General features: G+C 35.1%; 1 protein-coding gene across 1 annotated transcript in view; it reads left to right on the forward strand.

Moving 5' to 3' along the window:
- Positions 1–16,891, forward strand: part of ATG5 (autophagy related 5) — a 79,565-nt gene that overhangs the window by 41,377 nt on the left and 21,297 nt on the right. The window contains exon 7 of the mRNA XM_064447529.1: positions 11,436–11,553. Coding sequence (XP_064303599.1) covers positions 11,436–11,553 — 118 coding nt within the window. The remainder of the gene's footprint in view (positions 1–11,435; positions 11,554–16,891) is intronic.

Genomic DNA, 16,891 nt, shown 5'->3' on the forward strand with positions numbered 1-16,891 from the left:
ACTGTTAGCAAGCTGGATAGTTTTAATCTAGCTCAGGCTTGTCAATAGGGGCTACAGTAATCCTGAGTTGAACGCAGGTGTAGCTTGTATACAAAGAATAAAGCAGTCTTGCGTGTATGAAAAATAGTTTGTTGAGATACTGAATTACATTATAACCAGTTTAAAACAGTTAAGGGATACAGTGGATTCTGCATAGTGGGGAAAACTGGGTAGTATTTTGTTTTAAATTCTTTTTATCTTATCACATACTCTCAGATCTTAGAAGAATCTAGGTGTATTAAAAACCAGAAGCACCTCAGTAGTTAATATATTAACTTGTGTAAAGAGTTATATAGACTTTTTTGCTAGCAAAAGATAAGTCAAAATATATTTTGAGTTACAATGAAATAACGAACACTTTTGGTGGGGAAAAAATTTTCTGAGCAAATTATTTTTGTATAAAATTAATTTGTCATCTTTTATATGAATAGTCTTATGATAATGAACTTGGATATAAGTAAGTTTATGTAAATGTTCATGCTAGAAGTTTTAATTTAAACCATGAGGTTTGAATTCTTGACTCTATTTCCTGAAACTGTTTAAGATAGTACTCTTGTATATTTATATATCATCCTAAATTTATTGTGAAAGTTAATATATGCATGCAATTTTTAAAAAATTGCACTTTTCACCTCAACCTTGAGTGTTAATTCTTAAGAATATGAATATGTTGAGAAGCTGGGATGAAGACAATGAAGCAGGAATTCAGTTGCATTAGATCTGTGTAGAGTTACCATTAGATCTTGGTATTTAAATGCAGTGCTCTTTAGTATATCGCTGCCTCTCTTTTGATCATTAAAGCTGATCATTTTACTTCTCTGTTTCACTTGGTTTAGTCAACACAAACTCATTTGCCACTTTCACCACATACCTCGTTATGTGGTCAGGTTCTTATTTTGTAGCAAGAGGGATTTTTGCTACCTGAAACTTGCAATCCGGAGCTGTATTCCTCTGAGATTGGCTCTTACACTCTGATATAACAGCAAAAAAAGTCCCCCAGCTGGTTACCTGCTCTGCAGTCAGAAAAAGGGGAGAAGCAGGTATGGAATTTTTTTCTCAGAGGGATGAATAATGTAATCATCAAGGGTTACTTCTGTGGCTGTGCAGAATATGCAGTGCCTATTGCTTAGGACTTAAACTAGAACAAAGCCTAGCCTATGATAATGATGCAAAAAGTTAACTCAGCATAGATGAAAGTCACAGCAGTACCTGTTTTGATTTGTGAATATCAGGATGCCATCTTATTTTTCCTTACTTATTTTTAAGTAAAATAGGTAAATAAAGCAGGTTAACTTTTGCACGAAATTGAGGATCAGAAAATACAGAAAATGTTCCCTTTTTTTGAAAGTACCAAGACTTCTATTTGCACTTTCTGGAAGGCTGAAAGCAAATTGTACACAGGTAAATGTGGAATGGAACAAACCTATGAGGAAGTGGGATGCAACACCAAGCTCTAGGAATACATTATGAATTAACAAACAACTTTATGCCATACTGCTATCTATGTTTGACTACAGGAGTTTCTTCTAGTTATTTCTACATTATTTTAGAAAACTAAGGAGGATTATTGGTTTTAATACTCCTAAGTAGACTGAAAGTGTTGTATGAAGTATTGTACTATTCATTGCTCTTAAGCAAATAACGCAATGTTTGCTAAAGTTTTCTGCTTAATAGGTAGTCAGTACTCAATTGCTTTTGTGAGGCTTAGGTCTGCATATGCATGTAAGACACCACAGCTGTGAAAAGCTCTATTGATTTTTTGTTACTGACTCTTCAGATACCTTGGTATTTTATCAATTGCAAATAAGAATCCTCCTCTGGGAAGGAAGTGTAATACTTCAAGGCCATGCTTGTGTTGTAGATGTCTTTGTCTTCCCAGTGCTCAACAAAACTGTCTCTTGGAACTGTTTCTTCTATTTAGCCTCTGTTATTTCTGGCCTTATGACCGTTACCTGCTGTCTGTTCTGTGTGTTATCGCTTGGAACATTGACTTCCTGCTTCTAGGATCTGTAAAACTCGCCTGAGGTTAAGTAATGCAAATTCAGTTGTTCAGAGAACATAGGGCTACTTTCCCTGGGCAAGCAAATTTAATAGATCATTTGAAAGACCACGCTACAGCCAGAATGTGGTTCACCCATGCTTGTTAGGTATTTTGACATGAAAGTGGTTCTGCAACTTTTGGTATGGAACTGGGAATGGAACTTCTGGCAATACATACTCTTGCTAAAAATGACCCACAAGGTATAACAGGACATTTGCTTTGGATAATGTTTGTTCGAGTATGTCCTAAAAAGCAGAGAAGACTCTGTAGTTCTTCTTTCAAGAACAACAAAATTTTTACTTCGTATATGTACAGGTTATAATTTTGACTGCAAGTTTATATTTTCTTGATCATGTAAAGTATGCAAATGTAAGAAAATCAGTTGAAATAGTTTGGATACACACTTCTATAGCAGAAAAATGGTCCACTGAGTAAGTTTGTATGTCCTTCATGTTATGAAATATTCTTTTAACATATATGTTTTCATATCTTATCCTTTCATATTATTTCAAATCTTAGGAGTAAGAAGTTTTAAAGATGTACATTTATCATGCATCATGCATTTGTCATGACCATGTTAATTCTATGACTACCTGTACCTATACTTTATCTTAAGCTTCAATCTAGTGATATACTTCTGCATTACTAATTTACATGACTGCTGTTAGTGTGAATTAAATGTATGAAGAGTAGCCCGTTTGTTTAATCTTTTTTTCCCTTTGTTTTGTTGCATGCCCCTTAAATACTAGAATGTAAAGTTCCTGTTCATCACCATAAAGACTTTAAACTTCATGAGGAAACCAAAGCTTCCTTCTCACCGTATAACTATAGAAATCCTAATACAAACTGAAGAAAAAGCAAAAGGATGCATTTTTTTAATAAGTTGTAATCAGGTATATATTGTAATTTTTGCAGCCACTGAAAGTATGTAATTTATTAGAGCAACTTAAAATGTATTGGGGGAAAAACAAGTCATTTGATTTATTCTATATGTTGACTTTACAGCTAGTCCTGCAACCCACATCACATCCTGTCAGTGAGTCAATTTTTCTGGTAATTCTAGATAGGTGTGTTGAGCATGTTTATACTCCTTTTCAACTTACGGGTTTAGTTACGTATTGGACAGACAAAACCATCACTTAGTTATTTTACTCAAAAAACTTTAATTAGTTCTGTCTTGTAATGTGACATAAACTTATTCTCTGAACAGTGATGTGACATTGCAGATAAGCAGTTCAAAGTTCTGAATGCTAACAAAAGCAGGGGCAGCCTTATACAAAGTACATAAAATCATAACTAGAGTATCTATTAGGTGGAGTTTGCAGAGACTAGTTAAAGAAATACTAAAAATAATCTTTTTATTTTCTTGGAATGTTGTTCCAGTCCTAATGATTTGGAGAGTAAGTAAAATAAAAAAATCAGCAAAGGTACACAATCAAGCAATGGGGTGTCTGGAAGAATCCCTCTGTAGCTTGGAAGATTTGAAGGAGGGGAGAGGAGCGATGGTTACAGGATAAAAACAAATGATGGTAGCATGTTTTATGCCTCTTGTAATAGCTGCTTAAAAAATGCCAATGAAATTTGGAAGGTGACAGATTTCAAGTGGATAAAACAAGAGATCATTCCCTTTTTGTGTATGTGTGTACTTCAGCTTGTTGAGCTAAAAATCAAGGGTGAACTTTCTCTCTTATGAAAGAGATGTTTATAGGTTTTTAATAGATGATTGAGGAAGATCGAGTTTTTCAAGGTTTCTTTCGGTGTGTATATGTATTTCTTAGTGAGTTTAAATTTAGCCAGTTGTCCTTGATATAGTCACTGACTGCTTGTCATGGGATTTGATTTGGGGAGGGGGAGGGATTGCTTGAAAAGAAGAGGAAGAGTGGTGGAACTTTCATTCAGTTTGTTTTACTGGGGCTCTGTGGATGCCTCTTACAACCTACTGTTTTAATACTTCAGATGAAGGCTGGCCGAGGAAAATGGAAGAGAGCAGATACTGTTTTTTAGCTGAGTCTGTAAAGATATAAAAATAAAGGTTAAATCTGAGTAATCAGTTTGTGAGGACTATTGTTGAGAGAGTTTCTTTAGTCCCAACTGCACTAATACACTTTCTAAGAGAATGGTATGTTCCTTCTAGCAAAGAAATTGGCAAGGATAAATTTTATGTGCTGGCAACAGCGTGACCAGTGCTTCTAAGGAAATTATTTGGATTAAGGGGACTGTGTTCCTGTTAAACAAATAGATGGAGAAAAAAGAGAGTTTTTTTCAGTGTGTTTCATTTTGATCCTGATCGAGCATTGAGTTTCATGAAGGTAACTTCTCATTTTGTCTGTGGAAAGTTCCACATAGCGTGAAATGCTGTGCTGTGGAGGGGCAGGGGCAACCTTGCACTGCTGCTGTAAATTAGGCTTTGTGTAGAAATAAGCTGGGTTTACTTTTTTAAGTGGGACAAGCTTGTAGAAATACCTTATTTCAGTATTCTAGTAGAATAAATATTATCAGCATTTGAATTTCCTCCCTCTTGTGTGTCTATTGTAATCAGAAAGCAGCAATTTGCAAGCAGACACAGCATTAGTCCAGAGTGTTGCAGGGTCTTGGGCATCGGAGTGATTACAATGTAGTTACTTAGTGTCCATCACAGAATCACATACTCCTCACAAACCAAGCCAAAAAGAAAGGTATGAACTTGAGCTCATCCTTCTCTGAAAGTCTCTGATTTTTGACTAGAATTTTTTCATTGTAAATGTGTGGGCATAAAAAGTGAGAGAACAGCTTTTCTTGAAACTCCCTGCATTCTGGCAGCTGAAGAGCTTGTACACAATCTTTGGAGGGAACAGGGATAAAAATCAGTTACAATGGTTTAATAACAGAATTACAAACTCCATGCACTCTTCCCGTTCTTCCCCTCTCCCTGGTCTGTGGACTGTTAGCATTGAATTTGATGTGTTGAAGTAAAATAATCACTTAAGTAAATACAGGGGGGTAATTAATACTACTTAATACAGAAATTCAGATAACTGCTTCAGATTTAATAAAGCAATATGAATATTCTAAGCAGCTTATTTACTTAAATTTACATTCTAGAAGTTACCTTTGCTGTTACCACAACACCTATAAATTTCATTTTATACCTACAGCTTGGAACACATCTGATAATACAGTGATTTTAAGGACAGTCATCAAAGTTCATTGAGCACAGAAAAAATACTGGACTAATAAAAAAAAGTAATATTTTAGAGGCATTTATTAAACTAGCATTCTCACACTAGAGTACCTTTTTATTTTTTTAGTCAATATACTAACATTGTATTTTCTCTCTTGTATACTGTATTCTAGTTGTCTGAGTATGCTGAATGTAATGCATTTATTTCACTTATCTTTATCACATTCATATTGGTAAAACACAATGTAAAATTGTATAAAATTTAACAAAGAGATATGGTGACTAAAGTAATTTTCCTCCTTTAGAAATCTTCATGGTGATAATTTCAGAGTCCATGGGAAGTCTCCCTCTATTTTTAGCAATCCATTTGTATCAGAATTTTCGTTTAAATGTCTTGCATTTTGCTTCTAGCAGGTAACTTACTTTGAGTATTTTTAAAGTGTAAGGTTTCTATATCTTTCATTGAGGTTTTTCAAAGCCAAAGTAAAAAACTGCTGTCTTTGGATCAAATAAATATAAGGTATTATAGTTCTGTCTGACACAGTAACCATTTTTGAGTCTTGTTTGCTGTCATACAAGATGTAAAGTAGAAAGACACATATTGCGTCCTCATTTATTTTTTTCCAAACATCGAATGAAGATGTAGGAATCAAACACTTTTTTGCTTTAAATGTCTTGTATCAGAGAAGAATCTGGTTTTTTCCTTCTGCTTCTCAAACTGCTATTTTTGAATAATAGCAGCTTGTTAAGAAAAGGCTTCCTTCGTTTGCACTGAAGTGAATAAATGACCTTTCATTGAATTCTTTGGGAAGTGGACACAATTTAAGTTTATTTGTAAGTAACAAGCATGGATTATTTTTATATTTTTTTAAACAAATCTGTAGGTTTGTGGCTAACTTACTGGAACATAGTGTTTGTGTGTAGGTATACTATGCTACAATTCAGTAGTCAAAATGAAGTTACCTTGATGTTGTGTTTTGGCATTTAAATAACGGATTTCAAGTTATGCTGTAACTTGAATCTCTAGTCTTAGAGTATAAGTGTATTATTTCGTAGCACACTTTAAAAATACTGTTTCAAAGTTATTCTGACTGTAGCATGAAGTGATTGCTTATAAAATAGTCATTGAAGAAGTAAGAGTATAATTTGAAATATTTTTTTTAAGTAAAATACAGAGACTCCAGCTGACACACAAATCTTTCAGAATCTTATTTATTTAGAAGGATAAACTGGAAGGTATCTTGGGAAATAGCAGTGACTGTGAATAAGGAAATATTTTAATCTTAAAAACACAAGTTAAAAATAAGATCGGACTATATCGAACAAATCAATTTAATAAGTAATGCAGTGTCTCCTGTATTTTGTAATTTGAGATTACAAATGAAAGTGAAAGGGAAAATTTGAAGTTTAACATCACAAGTTTGCACCTAGAGTAGTATTTTCTTCAATACATGCTTGTCTAACTCGTTTGTAAGCTTTTATTAATTGGATATTGAAATAAGAATCATTTACAAGTATCAGTTAAGCAGGATTGAAATTTTTGGCTTTAGTCTGTGGTGGATTTTAATTAGGATGTGAGTATCGCACCAGATTCTCCTGTCGTCCTAGCATAAGCTTAAGATGTCTTGATAAGTGGAACATAAATTGATACTTCAAAATACTAAGAGCAAGACATATGCAGGAAAGTGCAAAAAAAAAAGACTGATATTAGCTGCCACTTCCATTTAATTTTTCAATCTGATAACCTGCCTGCCTAGTTTCCAATGAATGGAGTATTTTCTTTAATTAAAAAACCCAAACAAACAAAACCCCAGAAACACTGCCTGTGCCTTTTTTACAATGAAGTACTCAGTGATTCTGGCCTAATATTAAGCAAAAAGAAGCAAAAGATACACACCCAGAAATACCAGCAGAAAAACTGTATTTCAGCACCAGTGAAGGAGCAGTATTTCAGATGGAGCTTTGCAGTATCTTGCTTTCAGACAGACATGGTATTGTGATGGTTCTGTGACTGCAGCAATTTGTCATCTTTTCAATTAGTCAGTTTTTCATTGTGCATTATGATTTTTTTAAATTGAAAACATTTCTAAAGAGCAGAAAACGGCTTAGAAAAATCTATGGAAAATGTACTTTTGAGTAAATATTTAATAAAATTTATATAATTTTCAGGGAGTAGTTCGTTTTCCTGTACTTCCCTTTTTATATAAAAATCATTATGCAAACTCTTATTATTACTTTTGAAGCTTCTTGGTTAAGTTTAGATCGGTTTAAATAAAATGATAAATTTAAATTAAGAGAGGCTTCTTTTTAGTGTAAAGTGGTTCATTACAAACCAGCACTGACTATGAACTTGACAAGTTATTGAAAATATGATGGAGTATGTAGGGAAGTCTCAAGTTTTATGGCTTTAGGCTGCCAGCTTATGCACATGTGGGAATTGGGAGGAATTCTTTTTTTACTTTGTGGGTTCAATATGTATGGTAACTTTTTTATTTGTTTGAATACTGTCAGAGAAGCAGCAGAGTGTTTAGACAGAAAATCCAAGTCCTTTCCTCTAGATGAAAATACTGGTAACTCAATGATTTTTTCGAGATTAAAACCCAGCATTTAATGAGTCGTATGTTTTTCATTTCAACATGCATCCTGTATAAAATATCTAATTAAACTGTGGATTTCATGCCATGTTTCATGTTCTGTTGATTCTGAAAAGGACCAGCAAGCTGACTACACTTTTTTTTTTTGGCAGGATGATAGGGAAGAGTGAGTTATAGTTGCTAGCACAACATGTAACTATATAGCTCTGATCCTGTGAGGCTTTATGCTGCCTTATAGTGCCTCTTAAAACTTTCCCTCACCTGTAACTCAATGCCAATATACCTGAATAGGTAATTTTAATCTATATTTTTCTCACTGTAGTATAATTCTGTTTTCACTGTCGCTTTCCTATCACTGTTATTGCAACTGAAATATCTCATTCTATACTAATATATAGCACCACAAATTGGTGCTATGCAGAACACTTGAAGACTTAACTCTTTTTAAAGAAAGTTTAAACAAGTCCTACTTTCTATAAAATGTTAACTTAGAGTTGAATATTTGCTTTCATAAAGGTTTGATTTCATACTAAATGGTGGACATGATCAGTGCAAAATGCACTGCAAATTTTGGTTCAGGTGATTGTTTTCATACGTTCATGTACTTGAAGGTGTTTCCTATGTAGATCTGTTGTCGGCAATTCTGACTCTCACCTGTTGTATCCTGCGAATACATCCAGCACTTTTTGAACAGCTCACAGCTACATTGGGGCTAGACTGTAAAAGAATTTAAAAAGCACTATATTCAGTTGAAGCTGTGGTAATCTTCATAGGAAAAATGATGGATACTGTACAAATACATGGTTTAGGCCTGAAGTAGATTATTTAAAGTAATTGTCAGTTAACAGTTATGTAGTGCTATCTCTGTGGATTAGGTTATGGATAGTACTGTTTTGCATGATTTATTAAGCAAATATTGTACAAACCACAACATTATGTAAGCAATTACGCTGGCTATTCCTTCATGTGTTGTTATAGTAAATACTAGAGTAGAAAGCTGTAGTCAAGTTGGGCTTGCATTACTAGCTACCACACTTCAAAAGGGGTGATGGTACAATTTTTCTAAAATTATTTATGCTCCTATATGACTTAAAGAATTTGAAAAGTTATCCAATAAACATTGTAGATTGTAGGATGGGACTTTTCTTTTGACTCTTAATGCATAAAGCATCAGCTGCAAGGCAGGGAAGAAGCATGAGCATGTTGGGGTAATATTCTGCCTGTAGGATTATATTTGTGAACCACAATCTTTGTATAAACAATGTGCACTTTTATCATTTTAGCATTGATAAAGGCCAGTGATTTTTATTTATGTTACCACATCTTTATTGCTCAACACTTAAGAGATACAATTTAATTAATTTTCTGTAAGGTTTCATGATAGCAGCTGAAGATATTGCTTAGCAGCAGTTAGCAACTATGTGGAAGACTTTAGAAAATACATCTTTGGCTTTTCCCTCTTGGAATTAAATTATGAAGACTAGGAAAATTATTGTAATTTATTAATAAAAAAATAGAAACTGCACTATGTGCTTGAGAAATTCTTATCTTTAAAGTCTCTTGATGATAATCACCTTTGCCTGCATCTTCCTTCTGTTGTTTATTTCCACTTTAGTTACTCCAAGCGATAAGCACTTGGGAGCTGTGATTTAGACTTCTGTGAATAATTGATTGTTATTTTAAAATAAACTTGATAGAAAACTGTTTTGCCTATAACAATGTTTTAGGGGTTTTGTCCTTTTTTGTTTGTGTTTTGGGGCTACACTTCTTTAGTATAATGTGCCACAGTTCACTTCTCAAGTGCGGATCTGTCTGAGGTGGATCCTGCTGCCTGTGCACCTCCCCTAATTTTTCAAATATTCAGATATCTCATTAGTGTTGTTTGTATTCACATTCTGCTACCCTGAGGATATAGAGCATTGACTACAGCAGCTAGTCAGCTCCTTCTGATCAGTCTTTACAGGAAAAAACTGAAAGACTATTTCTCCATTTTTGGAGACTGCTGGCAAGAAGTAACAAGTAGCTGTGTGTCAACAGTTCTGCACTGTACTGCCCTGGAATTACTTTGAGGTAGTGTCCCACTTATGAAAAAGACTCCTTACCCTGCTGTTCCAGGTGAATGACAATTAAGTGTCATGGTTAATCTACTGCTTGCAGCTTTTCATGTAGGTAGGTGGCAGAGAACACATCATAATTTCCTTTTAAAATTAAATTTAACTTCCAAATTTTTTACTATTCTTGGTAATTTTTTTTCCAAAAACCTTCACCAGGAGATAAAATACTTCTTGATGTTGAGCTGTGTTGTTTTGTTTCTAATTTTTAACTACTGTAGTAGGATAAGAACCACTTCTGAGTGGTAGGAAACTAAATCTGGAAGGGGCAGTGGCTTGTATTGCTTTTTCTAATTAAGATAGTATGTGATTAAAGTGTAACTTACTGGAGCCCAGTCACCTGTAATGCAGGTGACGTTAGCTGCTAGCAGAAATTTGTCCGCAACAATTCAGAGCTTGAGTAAAATTTTTGGGTTGGTTGAATATGAGGTTTTTAACTTCTGTTTTTTGGCTCAGGTGCCCAGTTCAGTGGGGAGCAGTCAGGTTGTCAGGAAAAAGAGTTTTTCCTGTCCTTTCAATATTAGATGGTTGCTGACCCTGGGGTTGCTTATACAGATATTCAAAGAAGAGCATTACCTTAACATAACCACAGTTCTTCAATAAGTGCATCTGTAGATCCCATAAGCTACTTGCTGCTTCTACAGCGTTGTGATGCCTATGCCGTGGACAGTGACTGGCAGTAGTAACTGCCAGTCAGTTTACGTCTTTTTTTTTGTCTCCAAAAGACACTATGATGATGTGCAAGATCTAACAGGACCCATCGTTGAAATCATTCTGAGTTCCTGTGTATATCTGCAGCAGAAGTGGGGCATATATGTTCCTTATGTCTGACTAATTCCTTTAGCAGGCAGAAGACTTTAGGCTGTCTGTCAAAGCACAACTTTTTTTTAATTGTTCTCTCTTTCTTGTGGCTGACAGAGTTTGAATTTTTCAACATAAAATCTAGTGGAAAAAACCTCAATCTGGCTTGAGTTATAAGAGTACTTGTTTGCCATTGAAAGTGCTTAATGTGTTTCTAAAAGGAGGAAGACAGACTATTGCAGAAGGTGTTGGATATTTGTTACAGTATTACTTTGACTTGGCAAAACAGAGGTGTATGCTGAGTTCCTAAGTTTGTGCTCACTGCTTGTTTTACTTAAATTAAGATGATATTGAAATGTTTTGTTCACGCAGATCCTACTCCCATAACAGGAGGGCTTTTTTTAAATTTAAAAAAAAAAAAAATCATGCTTTCACATCTGTGGCACTGTTTAGAAATTATCTTCAGTTTTCTGGAGTGTCAACTTTCAATTGTTAACAAACAAAAACTCCCCTGCATTTCATGATATGAATGGAAAGCAAAGGAAGGAAAAAAAAGAAATGGAAATGCCGGATATTTCTTCTGCTGCAGCCTCTTGTTTTGTTCTATCTCTTGCCAGTCTCAAATAGTAATACTACATATTTGCATGGTCCTTAAATTGTTGTTTTTGCTAATTTTGTTATTAAAACAGACAACAACAGAGAGACCCTATATACAGAAGCTATTTCGACCAATTGCTTCAGGAGGACAGTTGCATACTTTGGGAGATCTGCTCAAAGATGTGTGTCCTAGTGCTATCACCCCTGAAGGTACTGTAGAAATAACTTTTGTCCAATAAGATAATTTTTTCTGTTGATCTGTTGTGGGTTTTGTGTTTGGTTTGGTTTTTTTTTTAATATGGGGATTTTGAGGTAGAACTATGTCTTAGTACCAGAGTTTCAGTTTTCACACCTTCCTGGCCCTTTAGTGTGTCCATTATACATAATTTGTGGTGTTCAGAGAAGATAAGATTGAATCCTTAGGCATTCCTGAAAAATTAATCTCTGGAAGTTTTATTTTAAAATTTGTGTACTCCTTTGCCATCACACTGTTCTTAAAAACATTCCCATGTTATTTTCTGCATTTTTAAAAAATATTCTTAAAGAAATGTCACAAGTTTTAAGTTACCTTTAATTTTGTATCGTGTAAACTTTTCATATGTAAAACTCCAAAATTAATAGAAATTGAAGATGTTTTCAGAATACTTTTTTCCCTGTTGAAGCCCAACCTTTAAAAATGTACCAGAAAAGAAAAAGATCGTTTTAAGTATGTTATAGTTTATGTATGGTTACCAGGTAGTATTCTGTGATGAGATACCAATTAGTTCATGTAGCATTATATCATTTCATACAACAGCATTTGTTGATCAGCACTTACTCAGAAAATTAAGCATTTCTGGATGTTATTTTAGCCTCAGAGATTACAATATTGGAGCTCCAGTGTACTTTTTAGGTGGGATAAATGTAAAAGTTATACACTCTGCAAATAAAGATCAAAATTATTGAATATGTAATGTTCTTCATCTTGTTCTTGCTGTTGTCTTTGTGTACCAGTACCTGTAAACGGGGAACTTTAAGTCAGTAAGTTGCGATTTATTTTGAGAAATGTCTGATATTCTAGAGCAGATCTTGGCACAGAATTTACTGGTGTAGATTCAGCACCTTTTGACAGTAAAGCACTACATTTGAAGTCAGTGTAAAAAAATCTATAAGATGTGTAATTCAAAATAAAACAGTTGTCATGGATTTCTTTAAGTACAGTGATCTTAGAAATCGACTGAAATCTCAAAGTATTTTTTCTACCCCTGTTTAATACTTGTTAGCACATGGAAACAATTTCCAAAAATAACAAGGGGTAGGAAAAATATGGAATGTTTTTAGCCATGCGTCCATTTTTCCTAAAGCTACTATAAATTTTAGAGCGTAATTTTAGGTAACGCTTTCAACTAACTGTCCAAAAGATAAAGCAAGATGCAAATAGGTACTTGAATGTTAACATAAGCAAGTTTAACCATCTTTAAGTACTTAACTGTGATGACCCTACAGACACTAGTGAAAAGGTACAAAGTGAATTTCAAAAAAAGAGTAAGAAGGATGATGCATTTTCACTTGGAAGGCAGTCAAGCACAAATTATATGAAAAAAAAACTCAGAAAGCATTTATGCAAAAGTTATTCCAGGATGTAATGGATGATTATTTTTATGTGGGTTTGCTAAAGCTGCAGATGGGGAATGTGGTAGTAACTGCCTTCATTAAAAGCGTGAATGTAATGTAATTTTATCTGAGTACCAGTGACTTGATGCTTCCCGTTAGTAGGCCTTCTTTTCAGATGTCGACAAATGTGCCAACCTTTAACAGCAGAACAGACATGTGCTGTGCTGATTGCTTGTTTCATTTTTAAGGTCTAAAAAAAAAAGCCCTATACTGTTTACTCAGTGGGGCCAAAAAATGTTTATTATTTGGAAGTAAAGAAACTAAAATAGGTTCTATCCTTACACTTAGGAGAAGCCTTTTGAAATTTGGTGGAAGGATTTCCTTCTGTTGGAATATACTTGTCTGTTCTCTATAAATCTGCTTAAATTTGGCCTAGTTTTGATCCTTAAGATTCTACTGAGCAAATGCAAACTTAGAGCTTAAGTTTGATCTTTCACATGGGTGCGAGCTATCTAGGATTCAGCAGAATTTCTCCTGTATTGCAGCTTTGTATTGTTGTTCAGTGGTTCCTCCTATATTCTGGGTGTTCTCTTCCTCTTCTGGTAGGTAACAGAAGGAAAGCTGTCTGAGCTAAATGCAGAAAATAATGTGAACTCTTGAGGAGATAAGGGGGTAGACTGATACATAGAGCCAGTGGAGGGGAAGGCAGACTGGCTGAACAAGTAATTTGGAAGAAACCAACAGATCTGGGAGTCATTAAATGTGATGGGGAGAGCAACTATCAATAATGTGGCAGGATGAAAGAGAATGAGGCAAAAGCCAAAGACTGGCTTGGTAACTCTGAACACCTGGACAGAGTAAATGGGATAGGAGATGATAGAAGGATGAGGGAGAAACAAATATATTGCATGTGGATCATACACTGAGATTGTGCAAGGCATCAGTGAAAGAATGGGAGTGGAAGTTCTGCTGGCAAAGTGATTCAGATGGTCTGGAAACCTGTTTGGAGAAACAAATGGAATAAAAAGTTGAAAAGAAGGGCAGTTTGCACTGGCAGAACAAGAAGATGCAGGTGGATAAGTGGTCAGGTGGAACTGGAGATACTCAGATAAGGGACTGGGGAAAACTTATTCAGGGTTTGTAGTACAAGTAGACTGCACCCCAGACAGGAGTACAAAGTAGAAAATTAAGCATGGCAACATGGAAAGAAAAAGACCTTGAAGATGGATCAGGAAGAAGCAGAACTAGGACAAAATGGAGGGGTGACAGGGAAAGGATCAGACTTACGGAAAATGACCTGAAAAGATGGATGCGCGTGACAGCAGTGATTCTTACTGCTGAGGAACATGCCCTAGGTAAGGTCAGTTCAGTTGAGGTATAAAGAGCAGCACTGGTTTAGGCTTGACCACTTCAGTTCATCATACTCCGTTCACTGATGATTCAGCTTCACCAGTTCTCTTGCTTGACTTAATCCACTCATCTCATTCACTCTTCAAATGTAATATGCACCATATTAAGTGTTCATGCTCTAATACAGCTTTGAGCTATTAAAAAAAAAACCCCCGGTAACTCACCAGACTGCATAGTGCCATTTTTGAGTTTTGCCTATAGAAATGCTAGCAGCCATAATGAGAACATACTTCTCCCTTTCCCAGCAAGTGTACTAGACTCCTGAGACAACAGAACCTCAGCATGTCTGTGCTGCTGAAGTCTCTATGAACCCTACTCAGTCAACTCACTTTCTCCCTGCTGCTGGTTCACTGAGAGTTTAACAAGCTTCCTCTGCCAATAGATGCTCCATCAGTTCAAAATGCAGAGGAGATGGTAGAGCTGAGTTTCTGTCCATTTTTATGGGCGTATGAGATTTTAATGAGCAAGCATTTTCTGGAAACCTGGGAAACTATGCATAAATGGTTTTGAAATTTAGGATGCGTCAGAGTTAATTTCCATACACGTGCACATTGATCATTATACAGCTTATCACCCTCAACCTTACATCTCACTTTGTTTTCTGTGAGACTTTTGTCTTCCTGCACAGGTTGGGCATGTTTTAGTGTGAGGGCTGTGTAGTGAAAAGACATCGTCCTGATTGTTGAAATCATGGATTGGGGTATGAATGTACTTCAGGAAGTATTATTATTTAGGCAGCTGAATACTGCCTTTGGGAACTGAATTCCATTCTTTCTCCCCTAGGGAGTTCATTAATGTGTGATACTAGGCAACCTGAGTGTTACAAAACCACCCATTTTATATAGAGGAGCACCAGAAAAATCCAGTATCGGCATGAGTGATCTGCTGAACAGCATGCTTGCTTGTACTTCAGATCAGCAAGAGCTCTGGGGCTTTGAGTGTACAAACACCAGGCAGACTCTGAAGTCAAATTCTAGACCCCTCATTACTCTTCTTCTGTCCCACCCTCCAATAAATCGATACTTCTGGCCATAATGTCTCTGACTTCCATATGTGGTCTATAAAATAATGATAATACAGTCTCCACAGGAAAATCTTAATGAAGCAGTTTCTGAAGGAAAAATAGCTTGTGGTCAAGACTGTTTGAATTTCATTATATTAAAAATTGTCCTCTTTGGACCTCTTCTGTTATCTTCTAATTTTTTTTTGTAAACTTACGTTTTGTCTTAATCTACAATTGATATTTATTCTGGTCAAGGCATTAAAATAATGTTGTAACAGAATAGAATACATTATCAAATGTATATTAGAAAATGATGGCAAACTCTTTTCCACATCTGAATTTTCAGACTTTATTCAGCATTACCAAAGTTTAGATCTACTTGAATTTTCTGAACAAAAGGGGAAAAAAAGTAGTATTTCATCAAAGATATGCTTAAAGACGCAACAGATATTGAAGCAAATTGTTTTCAACCTTTTTAACTCCTGTTTTCAAAAAGTAATTTAGATACTTTTCCAAGACTGTTCTTTAACCCCCCTCTTTAGTGAATTAATGCATTGGTGACATTAGCTGCATCTTTTTGTCAGTGCAACATAATCAATATAAGCTTCTTTCTGGTTTTCTCCATCTGAACTTTATTTCTTCCTTTTTCCTCTAATGGTGTTCCCTTTTCCAATGACTTTTCATTCAACTGGAAGCTTCATGGTAATTATGGTGACTGCTTGTCTATGGTGACATCCGTAACTGAGCTTTGTGCCGTGGGAACACAGAGAATATATGATTTTCAGACTCAGCATTGTAGCCATGTATGTGAGCTGTTCCTGCTGCCAGATACTTAGGGACCACCACAAGAAGAGGGAGGGAAGGGTTTCAAGAACCACCCACAGTGTCTATATGCCTTTGCTTTAGGAAACATGGATATAATTAAGTCTTTCTTTTAACTGTGCTGAGAAAAAATATTTCAATGAAAAAAATGTATTTGTATATATGTGGATTGAATATATATGTTGATTACTAATTCTTGAAAACAAGATGTAAAGAACGTTGTCCGAAGTAGAACAGGTTGAATAATGACATTAGAACACTGATAGTGAAAATGTTTTTTGTAAAATATTGTCTGTATTACTTTGGACTGTTACAGACTGTGGGTAACTGTTTAGATACTGCATTTTATTTAAATTAGCTTATGAAACTATTTATTCAAGGCTTTTATTGTTGAAGTGCTTTTAAAAAAACAAATTTGAGCAGTTATTATCCTAACCCATACTTCCCTGTCTCTCCTCAAACTGGTCCTTCATTGAATGATTTATATATTATCCTGCTTAATAAATGCTATACAGTGCTCACCTTTCTGGATTGCTATATAGTTTCATCTCATTCAACTGTTCTTCAGAGGAAAACTAATGGATAAAAGTTAAAAGCTTTTTGTCATGGGCACTGTTAGACCAAAGGAACGAGTGGCTTCTACTTAAGAGCCTGTCCTTGAACTCTTCAGACTGCAAGGAGTGTTAGCTTGATCTTTTTTTGTCCTTAATCACTGCAGTG

The sequence above is a fragment of the Phalacrocorax carbo genome, chromosome 3 (assembly GCF_963921805.1).
Source record: "Phalacrocorax carbo chromosome 3, bPhaCar2.1, whole genome shotgun sequence".
In the NCBI taxonomy this organism is placed as follows: Eukaryota; Metazoa; Chordata; class Aves; order Suliformes; family Phalacrocoracidae; genus Phalacrocorax; species Phalacrocorax carbo.